General features: G+C 51.4%; 2 protein-coding genes across 2 annotated transcripts; both read right to left on the bottom strand.

Annotated features, from left to right (window-relative positions):
• Positions 1–213: 213 nt before the first annotated feature.
• S100A8 (S100 calcium binding protein A8) lies at positions 214–1,150 on the bottom strand. Its single transcript, XM_068966328.1, has 3 exons — positions 1,142–1,150; positions 544–706; positions 214–393 (listed from the first exon to the last, which is right to left on the bottom strand). Exons 2-3 carry the CDS (start codon positions 682–684, stop codon positions 265–267), a joined length of 270 nt encoding a protein of 89 aa, XP_068822429.1. The 5' UTR covers positions 685–706; positions 1,142–1,150; the 3' UTR covers positions 214–264.
• Positions 1,151–7,932: 6,782 nt separating this feature from the next.
• LOC138097994 (protein S100-A15A) lies at positions 7,933–10,460 on the bottom strand. The gene is made up of 2 exons (XM_068994200.1): positions 10,311–10,460; positions 7,933–8,109 (listed from the first exon to the last, which is right to left on the bottom strand). The coding sequence occupies exons 1-2, from the start codon at positions 10,458–10,460 to the stop codon at positions 7,933–7,935; spliced, it is 327 nt and encodes a 108-aa protein (XP_068850301.1).
• Positions 10,461–14,302: the final 3,842 nt, after the last annotated feature.

The following is a 14,302-nucleotide window of genomic DNA, read 5'->3' as shown; positions in this document are numbered from 1 at the left end:
GGCTGGAACGCTCAGGAATCGCTTGGGAAGAACACGGGGAGGAGAGCAGAGCAGTGGTAAGCACAGACGGCTGCTGACGGATGGGCAGTGCGGGCAACATAGGTTTGTTTCTCTTCCTTTGGGTTTTCCAACCCTCCCTCCACCCCCACAGGAGCCTCATTCCACAAACGGAAAGCAAGCAATCAGGAGAGACCTGAGGTATGAACTAGTTTATTACTCTGCAGGGGCGAGTCCAGGGACCTAGCCCCAGGCCCGATAGCTCTGCTATTCTTTGTGAATGTCTTCATGGGCTTCCAGGCCCACCTTTATCACCAGCACGAGGAACTCCTCGAAGTTAATTCCACCATCCTGATTGATGTCCAACTCTTTGAACCAAGTGTCCGCATCCTTTTTCTGTGAAGATTGGAGAGAGAGAAGTCAGAGGGTAAAGATCTCAGGGAAGCTGAGGCATGGCTGTCTGTATGGAGCAACGCAGGAGATCAGCGACCCAGGGCTTCATCAGAGCCAGGCCGAGAACCCCAACCACACCCAGGCCCTCCTCACCTTCAGAAACTTAGGACACTCTGTCTCTAACAGCCTCTTCAAGTCATCCCTATAGACGGCGTGGTAATTCCCTTTCAGCAGGGAGTAGTTGTGGTAGACGTCAATCAGGGAGTTAATGGCACTCTCCAGATCCGTCAGCATGGTGTCCAAGGATTTGCCCCACCTGGAAGACAGATGCCCGGGCAAGCCCAAAGTGGGGAGGGTGCCTATGGGGACACTCAGGAAGCTCCTACCCCAGGGGACGGCTTTGTCTTGGATGACACCACCCAAGTAACTAAAGGCAGCAGAAGGCTATGGCTACAAGGGGAAGGGGTGGGACGGTGCAGATGAGGGTGCGGGAGGGAGCAGGGCACCCAAGCACACACAGCGCCTGCCAGCTCTCCCCGTGTCCTCATCCTCTGCCCAGGAAGGGCCCAAACGTGCCCTCACTCAAAAGTCCCAGAGCCCTCGGCCCCTTCTTCAACCCCAGGCTCATGTTCCTCTGGACCCTGTCCAGATGCCCGCGAGCTTTCTCTCCCTTCCTCGGAGAAGATTGCTGCACTCCTCAGCCCACCCCAGGGGAAGCCTGCAGTGTGGGACAGACCACAGTTCCACTTACCAGGTCTCCCCAAAACAGAGTTGCCAAAGGACATGCAGGGCTCAGTGTCAGCTCCCTTTTATAGCAACCAGGATTGGCCAGCTGCCCAGGGCCTCGGGCCACTCAGAGGCAGCTACTCCCTTCCAATGTTGCTACAGCCTCCAGTTTCCCAACAAGGAGAATGGGGCAATCACGGTGCAGAATGAGAAGTCCTGAGGGGCAGCACAGGAAAGGTAGAGGACGAAGGCAAGTGCCAGGCAGTGATGCCCGGGAGGAGAAACCAGGAAGAGGGCATGGTAAAGATTCTGCCTGTGGGCTGCTAGCGTCCCCTGGCATGGCCAACCATGGAAGCTCTCTCCCAAGTCCTTCTCAGTGTTGCTGTGGTTATTCGCATGGCTTCTCTATGCATCTCAGAAATAGAACTGAAGTTGAATGCCTCATTTTGAGGGCATTCAAATAAGCTCATTCCTCCATAGCATTCATCACATTGTCGAAAGGGTCCAAAGGCCTCTAAAAGGTTAAGAACACTTGTCCTAGTTGCTGGATTTTTAGGAATGGAAGGTGGAGTATTTCCAGCATTGTTGTTATGTGTGTGGCTGGACTCAGTAGGGATGTGGGCTGCTAAGGGTTAAGTCGGTTTCTCTGCTGCTGTCCCCACACCTTCACAACGCCTCTGTTCTGTGAGGCTCGGGTGGGGCGGCACTGTGTCCCAGGAGATGGACGCTGGCTTGGAGTTCCCCTACGAGCATGAGGCACTGAGGCGCTGCATAAACAGCAGCGACCCTTCCAGCCTCTCTGGGATGATTATGTGCCTGTGAGTCTGGGTAATAGAGGAAAACCACTCTGTGGGGGTGGGGAAGGAGGGCACTTTTGGAGAAGGCAGAAATGCTTCAACCCTAGGAGGAGAAGAGGAGGTGGGCAATTCCCCCCGGATTTCAGGAGGAGCGAGTCCTTCCCTTCAACCTGGGTCCCAGTGCTGAAGATTTGTGATCATTTCCTTGTACAGAGCACTTGACATTCGTGTAACCTATTCAGACCCACAGAACATGTCTATCAGAAAGTCGGGACACAGAGCCCCCTCAGTCTATACACACGGAAGCCGAGACCTAGAAAGGTGAAGCGGTTCACACAGTTTCCCAGTGCAGACATGTCAGAGCGCAGACAGGACCCCAGAGCACCAGGCTCCAGGGCATGATCTGACAAGAAAAGGACTCTGCTGAGAAAGCCCCTCCCATCTCTCCATCCTTCATACATTGAACCAATATTTTCCTTATGCTTCTCCAAGACCTAAGCCATCATCGCCTCCTAGAGGAAGCAGATGGGATTAGCCTCTCTCTACTTCATGTTCCTGCAGCCCTTTGGGCTTTATTCTGTCATTAACTTTGTAAGCTGTGTGACCTTGGGCTAATTACTTACACTCTCTGTGCTTTAGTTAGCTCAGTTATTAAATAGAGATTACAATAAAGTCTGCCTCCAACCTACAGGAGAGAATATTTGCAAATCGTATATATGAGAAAGGGTTAATATCCAGAATACAGAAAGAACTCCTACAACTCAACTCCAAAAGGAAACAAATAACCCAGTGAAAACTGAGGTGGGAGGGAGGTTCAGGATGGAGGGGATATATGTGTATATGCATACGTCTACTGCCAACAAAACCAGAAAATAACACGTCTTGAAAAGGACGTGGGCACTGCTGGTGGGAATGTAAACTAGTGAAGCCCCTGAGGGAAAATAGTAGAGTGGCCCCTCAAAAAGTTAAAAACCAAATTACCATTTGATGCAGCAATTCCACTTCTGGGTATATACCCAAAATAGTTGAAAGCAGAGTCTCAAAAAGATGTTTGTGCCCTCATGTTCACAGAAGCGTTATTCACAGCAGCCAAAATGTGGAAGCAACCCAAGTGTCCATCCTCAGATGAATGGATAAATAAATGTGGTATGTACATACAATGGAATATTATTCAGCCTTTAAAAAGGAAGAAAAGTCTTGACACATGATACAACATGGGTGAACCTTGAGGACAGACAGTGAAGTAAGTCAGACATTCAAAAAGACCAATATCTCCATTTATATGAGGTACTGGAGTAGCTGAACTCATAGAAGCAGAAAGTAGAGCGGTGGTTGCCAAGGTCTAGGAGGAGGGGGCTGTGCGGGTAATTGTTTATTGGGTACAGAGTTTCAGTTCCAAGAGGATGAGAGGTTTGGAGACTGGACGCACAGCAATGGGAATACATTTAACACAGCTGAACTGGACACTTAAAAACTGGTTAGGATGGTACATTTTATTATATATATATATATATATGACTTCCCTGGTGGCTCAGACGGTTAAGCATCTGTCTACAATGTGGGAGACCCGGGTTTGATCCCTGGGTCGGGAAGATCCCCTGGAGAAGGAAATGGCACCCCACTCCAGTACTATTGCCTGGAAAATCCTATGGACAGAGGAGCCTGGAAGGCTACAGTCCATGGGGTCGCAAAGAGTCAGACACGACTGAGAGATTTCACTTTCACTTTCATATATATATAGCTCAGTCGTGTCTGACTCTTTGTGACCCCATGGATTGTACCCCACCAGGCTCCTCAGTCCATGGGATTTTTCAGGCAAGAATACTGGAGTGGGCTGCCTTTTCCTACTCCAAGGTTTTATATATATATAAATACATATATATATATATATATATATATATATATAACCACAATTTAAATATTTTAAAATCCTAAATGCTTTCACTCCCCCAAAATAAAATCTGCCTGATAGTGTTGTTGTGAGCATTAAAAATAGATGCAAAATATTTATGACTTGTGGGCTTTTATTAATAGATATTATGTTTTAACTAAAAGTTTACACACAAAAAATCACGTGAGGCTTTTAAACCAGCACATAGTAAGCAAGCACTGTATGAGTGTACACTGTGATCACTGCCCTGTCAATAAGTCTGATTCCCCAGCTGGGCTGTGAACCCTTGAGGACCCAGACTGGGTCACCCGTCTCTGCCTCCCTGGGACCCAGCTCCGGGTCAGCTATACACTATAACAGCAATGACAATCAATAAGAACAAACAATAGCAAAATAATGGTTGGTATTTATTGGGCTCTTATGTGCCAGGAACCATTGTCATTGTTTAAGAGCTTTATTTACATCAATCCATTTAACCCTCACAATAATCCAATGAAGTGTGTTCTATCATAATTTCTACTTTACAGATGAGGAAACTGAGGCCCATAGAGACACAACATTCGGAGCCTCAAGTGACCTGGGTGACATGACCTACTGTGACATCATCCACTTCCTGCACTTGACTGGAATACTTCTTTGCCAATAAAGTGCTTCTCATCCTTCCTGACCCAGTCCAGGCGCCATCTGCTCTGGCCCGTGGCTGACTGTCTGTCCCCCACCTCTGTCGACACTGAGTGAATTCTCACCTCCATGCTACCAAGCTCTTCTGCGTCACGCATTTGCTCTGCTATATTGGAGTTCATCTGTTTATTGCCTGTCTTTTCTTTGGGACTAAGGGCCCCTTTAGAGCAGAAACCACATCACATCCTGGGGTCTGGTACGTACTAGGTACTCAATTAATACTTACTGAGGGAATAAATGAATGAAGAATTGAACACTTGATCGAGCCCTTATCCCATGCAGAAATTCCCTTTATCATACCCAGCCACTTTTTTTTTTTTTACTTTATTTTACTTTACAATACTGTATTGGTTTTGCCATACATTGACATGAATCCACCACGGGTGTACATGCGTTCCCAAACATGAACCCCACTCCCGCCTCCCTCCCCATAACATCTCTCTGGGTCATCACCGTGCACCAGCCCCAAGCATGCTGTATCCTGCGTCGGACATAGACTGGTGATTCAATTCTTACATGATAGTATACATGTTAGAATGCCATTCTCCCACATCATCCCACCCTCTCCCTCTCCCTCTGAGTCCAAAAGTCCGTTATACACATCTGTGTCTTTTTTGCTCTCTTGCATACAGGGTCGTCATTGCCATGTTTCTAAATTCCATACATACGTGTTAGTATACTGCATTGGTGTTTTTCTTTCTGGCTTACTTCACTCTGTATAATCGGCTCCAGTTTCATCCATCTCATCAGAACTGATTCAAATGTATTCTTTTTAACGCATACCCAGCCACTTTAAATGATAGTGTTTTGGGAACAAAGGAGGATACAGACCCACCCACCAAATACAGGCTGCCTTCCTTGATAGTCAATCTCCTGATAGGAAAATAGGGCTGTTTATGACATCAAATATGACAAGTTTTCAACCAATGATCAAGCACTCAGTGCCTACCTATGGTTGTCCAGGCCCACTTCTCAATGACCGGCACAATCACATCTTACCCGAGATAGCACATCATATTTTCAGAGTATTTTTGCATCCACTCACTCATCTGATAGCACTGTGAAGTGGACATCACAGATATAACTCTCCCTATGTGACAGGTGAGGAAACTGAGGCCTGAGGTCCTACGGGCATGTGTCCTGCTTTGTTTTGGTGCTTATGTGCCAAAAGCACACTTTAGAACAAGCTGGCTTTTTCCGAGATTCTTCTTAGGGTTTGTTCACCAGCCCAGGATGGCATTCACGCTGACCTCTCTCAAGGAGGGTGATGGCGAGATTAACAGAGATGATGTTTTTCCAGGCCCCAACCCCTCAGGAGCTGCCTGCCTTGAAGCCACTCCTGAGAATGTCTGGGGGAAACAGCTTTCTTCATCCAGAAAGGACGGAAAACAGGCCCCAGGTCCAGGAAGGGAATCATAAACCATGATCCCCTCCAGCATCGTGTGCTTCTCAGTGGAGCCTGCTGGTCAGCCAAGGCCATGAAATGCCGCCCCGGAGAAGCTCTCCCTGGACAGGCAGCCTTGGGGGCTTCCAGGAGAGCAGGAGCCAGGCTGAGCTGACCCGGAAGGAGATAGCGTCAGGAACTGGGCAAGCACAAGGGGAAAAAGTAGCGTCTGTAATCAGACTGACGGACATGGGGCAACCCAGGGGGAACGAAACTTAGTCCTGTTTACAGGAAAGAGCTCAGCCCTGGCTGTGTGTCTCAACACCAGGCCCGAGCCCGTGGCTGAGGAAATGAGGACAGAGCATGCAGGGCCGGTGGAGAAACCCCCAGGAAGGGACAGGAGGACTGGGCTGAGCTGCCGCTTTGTAATCAAAAGCCTGTGCAACCCAGTACATTTCAGGTGAGACAGGCAGGGAGGATCCACCTGGGCCTGGGGCAAGAGTGGCCTGAGTCACCCTGCCAACTGTCTCCCAGTCTCTGGATGTGACTAAGGGTCTGCACGAGGCAACGCAGACCCCAGTCGTGGGATTCCAGTCCACAGGACCCACTCCTGCACAGCCCCCGCTCCACTCTGTGTGCTGACGTTGGGCCGTGTCATGGAGATGACAGGACGGGGTCCCTGTCTTGGTAGAGGATACAGACAGCCACACATAACCTCAGTGCAGCAGGACAAGCGCCTCCACAGGAGAGTTCCAGAGGGAAAGTGGGGCCAGTGAGACTGACCCCTAAATGATGAGAATTGAAGATCAGCCTGTATGTGAACGTGGCGTCCACGGAGGGCCTGCTTCTGAGCTCCGCTGATCAGGAACAAAGGTCTCCAGTTCAGCCTGCAGGGTGCTGCTTCCCATGTTTGGTTCACAGATCCAGTTGGCAGAGGGTACCAAACCAAGTTCTTCAAATGATACCCCCAATCACCTGCATAGGGGTGCAGACAATTACCCATCACTCTTTCAAATAACTCATTGTTTCTATCACAGTGCACTCAGGACATGGGTTCTCAGACCATCGTCAGAGAAGAAACCCACCAAGATGGACCCAGCAGGACCTAAGGGCAGACGAGCCCTTCCCCCAAGAGATTGTGCATCAGCTTCCTGGGCTTCCAGGGAGAGACAAAAACAAACAACACAGAGAGAGGGCAGGGGCAGGTCTGAGCTGGGAGGGATGAGGGAGTCACAAATAGCCCAGAGTCAGAACAACACCCACATCCATCATCATTTATTTATTAACAAAAACAAAACCAAACCCTCCTCTCCCCAGGAAGCCTTCCCTGACCGATAGTCACCCACGTTCCACTCATCACTCTTCCCATTGACAGGCTGCATTGCCAACTTTAAGTCTGACCCATCTCTGACTCCATGTGTGGAAAACCCACCTCACAATCTTCCCTCACCGACTGCCCGTGGACCTGCCACCCATGTCAATTACCAGCATCATCTTCCCCACCCTGTCCTGGCCCCTTCCCAGTCCCGGCTGCTCCGCCTTTGTTGGGGCTCTCTGCTGAAGCTGGGAGAACTTCTGCCCTCGTGGCTCCTGTCCGATCAGGTATGAGTAGTGAATGAGTGACCAGAACATCACTGGTGAGGCCTGGCTTCCTTGTCAGAGAGCTGACTCCCCGAGAGAAGAGACTCCACCCTCTCAGACCAAAAGCTGAGGGTAAGGGCTGTCTCCCCGCTCAGACAGGGGCTCCTGGGGGCAGGGGCTGTCTCCCTGCTCAGACAGGGCTCCTGGGGGCAGGGGCTGTCTCCCCACTCAGACAGGGGCTCCTGGGGCACAGACTACCCAAAATGACTGATCCTCCAAGTAGGACCAGACCTTTCTTTCTGGGCCGAGAGCCGATGCGTGGAACCAGGAACTGAGCAGCACCCAGAAGTCTTTACAAAGTTGCTTTATTCTCTTCCCTCACAGCGTCCACTCCGCGCGCGCGCACACACGCACACACACGCTGTGTCTTCAGCGGCCCACAGCTGGGTCACACCTGCTCCCTAGGAGGCCCCTGCACCCCCCTAGTAGAGGCTGTGCTGGGTGCAGCAGCGGGCACACAGCTGCCGGTGGTACTGCAAGTGGTAGTCCTTCACCAGCTTGCCCAAGATGTAGAGGAACTCCTCGAAGCAGATCTGGTTGTCCTGGTTCTTGTCTGCCGCCCGGAACAACTGTGTGATGTAGCACGGCTCCTTCCGGCCCTGAGGAGTGAGCAGAGGGTCAACCCCGCACCGCAGCACCGCCCTGCAGTGAAGGCCAGGCTGCTGGTGGGAGGACAAGGGCAGTCGGTGGGGAGAGTGTGGCCTGGCCCTGTCTGGAGGGGGTTTGCAGGAGACAGCTCCTCATTCAGTCAGTGGCCAGGACCCTCTGCGCTGCAGAATGTTCAGGCAGCAGTGTTGGGGGCACCTCGGCTAACTGGACCTGGGGCTGCATGGGAGACAGAGAGTGCAGGCAGGGCTCCATGTGCTGGTTGACTGGGCACCCCCAATACAATTCACCTTTGCCCATCCTCAGTGGCTGTGGGCTAAGTCAGTTCAGTCATATCTGACTCTGCAACCCCATGGACTGTAACTCGCTAGGCTCCTCTGTCCATAGGGATTCTCCAGGCAAGAATACTGAAGTGGGTTGCCATGCCCTCCTCCAGGGGATCTTCCCAACCCAGGGATGGAACCCGGGTCTCTTGCATCGGCCAGCCGGCTCTTTACCATTAGCACCACTTGCCTATCTCTTCACTAGCTGAAGTGCCAGCTCCCCTGCAGGGACAGCCCAGCCCAGGGGCATCAGGGTGGAAGACTGTGCCTTCCTCCTCCACAGTGGGAGCCTCCAGGGCAGAGCCCCCTGCCCCTCGCGTCTGCGTCTCCAGGGCTGCTGCAGGGCCAGCACCGGGTGGGGTCAGGGATCTCCATGCAGTGCCATCTGCCTGGGGACTGTTTAGGACTCTGCCCGGGTCACCTCCAGGAAGCACAAAGAAGGGAAAGGCCAGAGCTAGGGGCCCTGGCGTCGCTGGGATGTCCTGAGTAGGCAGCCCTCGGGGCTGGCAGAGGGAGGAAAGGGGCATTTGAGGTGGAGGGGACAGCAGGGAGGAGTCCAGCTCAGAGGGTAGGTGAAGGCAGGTGGCTCACTGAGCAGTGCTGAAGAAGCAGGTGTCAGCAGGATTTCGTTGGTGGGCACAGGAAAGCTGGGGTGAAGCTCTCAGCCTCCAGGAAGGAGGTCACTGCAATTGTAAGCAGCCATGGGCCTGGGAGCAGTCCTCATCCCTGTGGAAATTCTCCCCTTCCATCTCCCCCATGGCCCCACCATCTACTTATTACCTTATATCCTCTGCAAATTTGGTTGACCTTAGAAACTGGAGGCCTCTGGCCTGGGACAGGCACGTCCCGGCTTCCCTCCTCTCAGACCACTGCCCAGGCTGCTATGTTTGCCCAGTGAGTCCTCCAGTGCAGGTTCTGGGGGTCCTTGCACAGCCCCCTGACATTGGCAACTGGCCTTGGAAAAAAAAAGTTTTCCCAGAAACGGACTAGCCAGTCACCCTGGTCCCACTGCCCTGTGACTCTCGAGGCTGCACTCCAATAAACAGAAGGTGAGGCTCTCTCCTCTGATGTGTCCCAGAGGCAGGCAGGGGACACAACATGAGATGCGACCAGGGGAGGCGCCTCTCCTGGAATGGAGGGCCTTGAGTTGGGCACCACCTAAAGTACTCTGGACGTGACAGTCCAGAGACCCCAGGGCTGGACACCAAGGGCCAAGAGACAGACACTTCTGCCAGCCTTGCAGTCCCCAAGGAGCTGGGTAGTCACAGGGCTGGGCCTGATGACAGAGGAGAGGCACAAGCCTGAGGAGGTAGCTGAGCCCAGCCTGAGTTCCGGGGCTGGGCCCCCAGACTGCTCGGAGGGACTCTGTGGGCCTCTCCGATGGGAGAGGAAATGACATTCCCAGCCCCGCAGGTCAGCAGCAGCCACCACAGCCCAAACTGTCCTTCACTGGGACTGGGAGGTGGATGAGGCTTATACAGACCCCAGGAGAAGGGCCTAGGGTTCAAAGGTCAGGTGTGGGGCAAGGTCGCTTGGGCAGAGGAAGGATTTAGGTCCTTTTCTTTCCAGAAGCAGGTCAAGCAGAAGAACAAACAGGTTTGGGGTTAGGACTGAGTTTCAGGGATTAGCTAGCTGTGCTTGGTCTGGAGTGGGGCCAGGCAGAGAGTTTCAGGAGAGGGAAGGACAGAAAATAAACCTAGGCTGGGCCACACTTCCCCCACCAAACCTCCTGCCCTCCGCCCTCCTGCACAACCCCTCCCCTAGCTGGAAGTGCTCCTAAGAGATGGCTTCCTGTACCTCCACCCGCACCACTCGCTTCCAGCCCCACAAGCCACCCCACACTTCACGTATCCCCACCCAACCCCACGCACCAAGGTCTCCATGAAGCGGGGCACGTTGTCCGTGAGCAGAGCTTTCAGCTCCTCCAGCGACAGTGTCTCCACATCCCCTTCCCGGGCAGCATACTCGTGGTAGCAGTGGATGATTTGGAAGAGGGATTCCTCCACTGGTGTGTCCGTCATGGTGGCTGGGCCTGGGCCCAGGATGGGGGCAACTCAGGAGATGCAGGGGGAAGCAACTGGGGACAGTGGAGAATCTGGGGGCAGGGAGCACAGCAGAGCAGGCCAGGCAGAGGCCAGGCCACAGCAGGTGGGTGCTTCCTCGAGGAATCTTCTGCCCACTTGTATAAGGGCCCCTCTCTGCCCTCACCACCTGACCCCTTGCAAACTTGGCTCAGCCTCCCTGCCCTGCAGGAAACTGCCACAAACTCAGGACAGGGCTCTGTCCCTTCCCTGAGCCAGCAGCCTCCCAGGAGACAGGATCTGTGTCCTGTCCCACCCCCAACCATGCCCTCAGCTTAGGAGCCCTCAAAATCGAGAAATCAAGAAGCCCTCGAAATCAAGAATGAGAAGAAATTAGACTCTTGGAAGCAAGATGACATATCCCAGTGGAAATATTTTTAAGCCCCTTGAGAAGGCAAGATAACCACTACCATAAACTATTTTGTAACACAAACAAAATATTGAGATAATTATCCCACCCGGAACCCCAGATGTGCTCAAATATTGTTTTACTTTTGGGGCTGAGTACAGACAGCACAGGGACCCCCATCTTGCTCCCACTCCTGCCCTGACTGGCCCTCTCTGAAGGAGTCTGTGTGCCATCTGCACGCCCCCGGGGCCCCCAGAGTCTCTGTGTGTGGGGCTGTTCAGTCCCCAGTGTCAGGAGCAGGCAGGGGTGCCGTGGCCTCTTCCAGTCACCCCAAAGCCCCATCCAGGTGCTCTACATGGGTGAAGGCAGGTGCCCTCAACCCCCTGCTCCCCACTTCTTTTAGAGACGAGATCCCTGTTTTCAGGAGGCAGGGCTATCCTAGAGCATCAGCTGTCCTCCCTGGATTCTGGGCAGATAAGATTCAGGACAACTGGTTCCAGCTCTTACAGAGCCAGTCAGGCCCTAGGCAAAGCAGTTTATGCACAGGATCCCATGCAGTCCTCTCAATGACCTTATAAAGTCGGCATCATGCCCCTGCCCCATTTTCCGGAGGCGTAAACGAAATCCAAAAGGCCTAAGTGAATTTTCCCCAAATCACACAACTGACCGTCTGGAGCTGGAATCAGTCAGTGTCTTTGGCGTTATAAGACATGTTTTTGATTTGGAAGTCTTTAACCCTTTTGAGGCCACAGTATGCTATTGGGACATCCATATACAAGGCACACATCCTCCAAAATGAGTAAGCAACTCCTTTCAGCTATCCTGGACCCACACAACCCAGCCACCCCCGCAGCTCTCTCAGACAAGGCGCTGACCTGTTGCTGCTGCTGATCCACAGTCTTGATCTGTGTTTTATCCTAGAGACTCCTCGGTGCTCAGGCTGCAGGCAGTTGTGAGAGCAGGGGCTCCTCTGCCAAGTCCCACATCCTGCCCAGCCTCAGTGCCTCCAATTATGGCAGCCAATGCTGTGACTCTTAACTGGTTCCTCAGCAGCACAACTGACCCTTAATTGCATTCCTGAGATGACATCACAGGACACTGCTTTCTGTGATTAACTCAGTCAGTTTCAGGGACCCACCTGCCCTCAGAGCCTGATCTAAAGCGTCTCAGAACCACAGAAGATCATGTTATCCATCTCCCCACCTCAGAGCTCATCATCACAGCTCCAGGGCTCATTCGGGGTCAGACACACAACTTAAATACATCTTTGGGGATGTCCTCCCACAATTAGCAGAACCCCAAACTCCAGAGTCAAGAAGCACAGTCATTCATCCAACAAATATTTCTCAAGCAGTAGGCCCTCTCTAGGCAATAAAGAGTAAGACATGAGGCCAAGTCACAGGGTGGGGACGCTCGGAGGGGACAGAGTCACACAGTCAGAGAGCACTGGGAACATTACCAATTTAGTGGCATAAACAGGGTACCCTGGGCACCTAAGGGGCACTTCAGCCTGCCTGGAAAGCTGAGGAAGCTTTCCTTGGAAGATGCTATTTGCCATGGCCACTTGAAAATATGGTTGCAAGGAGACGCATGGAGAACCAGGCTCTCCAGACAGAGGAAAAGGCTTTGCCCAGGGGCAAAGACTCAGGTGCATGAGAGAGAGTGGCTTGCTTGGGGGGTGAAGTCCACAGGGCATCCGATGAGCAGTTAGAAGAAACAAGACTGGACAAGGCAGGATGGAGACCACATGTGAAAGGCCTTGTGTGCCAGGCTAGAGCTGCAGCTTTATCCTGCGCAGAGAAAGTAGCTGACGAGGGATTCTTAAACGGGTTGGGTGATGGATGAGAGGTGACAGGAGTAGTAGGGCCACCTTTTTTATAAGGAAGTAACCCACTGCAAAGAGGCGGTGATCTACTCTAAAGGGCTCTTGACGTGTAAGCGTGGCCTCCATTCAGGTGCCATCCAGCTGACAGGTTCTTGAGTGACAGGTGAACTGCCTCACCACCACACTCCCCCACTCCCACCCCCAAGCCTTCTCTCAGCCACCCCCTTCCACTGCTGTCTCACCCATGCATCTTCCATGGGAGGAGGCACACAGGCTGATGAGTAAATCTCCCAGAAGGGAGCGCCAAAGGACAGTTAATTAACCAGAGATTGTGTCTTGGCATGCCTGAAGATTTGAGAGAAAAATAGATACATAGTTAAAGCAAAATGTTTTTCAGTTTACAGGGTGAGGCTTCATCTGCCCAACTTAATGATTTCCTCAGTAAACAAGTGGTTCATCAATACACTTTTATATTTTGAAAATAAAAGCAGGGCTCAAACTTCTAAACGGTAAAACAATTTGACAATGTCAAGCTGAAGTCACAGAGATATGTTTGATTCAGCCATTCCCTGGGAATTGATTCCCGTTCTCCTGGGAATTTATTTTACAAAAGTAATCAGAGAGACGTTTAAAAGCAATATATAAGAAAATGTTCACAACTCCGATATCTATAGCCAAGGGACAATATAGAAGTGAAAACCTTGAAAACAACTACTTATCAAACTTCAGATGGAGATACATCCTTGGACAATCTCCAGATGATAATTTGTTACTCAAAAGGAACTCCATTTTTGGCCCATGGCATGAAGTGGGTAGAAGGTCATTTGCACCCCTCTTCACCCTGCCGTTGTTCAACCTGGGAAAAAACAGCTCTCTGCACCATCACACTACACAATGATGACCTCCTTCCCCAGCTCTGCTGCAACTAATTTGTCTCATTATTATGCTGTGGGCATCTTCTCACACTACTAATCAATGCGAGCCCGGTTTTTAATAACTGTGGAGTGATCATTGGTTTCATGTATCAAAATTTATTTTATTAATCTATTATTGGCAGACATTTAAAATACTCCACTTTAATCAACTCTTCCTTAATGCTGATATTTCTTCAGAATTTTGGCATGTGTGCTAGGTTCTGGGGAGAAGGGGAACAGAACTGAATTGATATTCCCTTCCCCTGCCAGAGCCAACACTCTGTATCCACCCAAAGCCCACCACCAGAGCCACTACCCACATCTCATGACAATAAGCAAATCCCTAAACACCAGCCCACACATACACACACCTAAACATAGGCATCGCTGCTACAGCGAGATCTCCCATGTACTAGACCCAAGAGGGCTCCCCTCGGCCATGACTTCCTTCTGTGAGAGAAAAGGCCCACCCCAGCAGCCTTCCCCATCCTAATATAAAAATCAGTAGACTCCTTTACAGGGTTGCATCGGACTGCATGTATCTAGAAATTTACCTTTACCTGTGAGATTTATGCTGCCCTATGTTTTCACACTGCTGTTTAGTGAGTTTTCATTTCAACTGAAGAACTTTCTTAAGCATTTCTTGTGAGGCAGTTCTACTGACAACAAAGTCCCTTCATTTTGTTTGTCTGGG

The sequence above is a fragment of the Capricornis sumatraensis genome, chromosome 2 (genome assembly GCF_032405125.1).
Source record: "Capricornis sumatraensis isolate serow.1 chromosome 2, serow.2, whole genome shotgun sequence".
Lineage (NCBI taxonomy): Eukaryota > Metazoa > Chordata > Mammalia > Artiodactyla > Bovidae > Capricornis > Capricornis sumatraensis.
The sequence above is the reverse complement of the archived record's forward strand: the minus strand, read 5'-3'. Positions and strand labels throughout refer to the sequence as shown.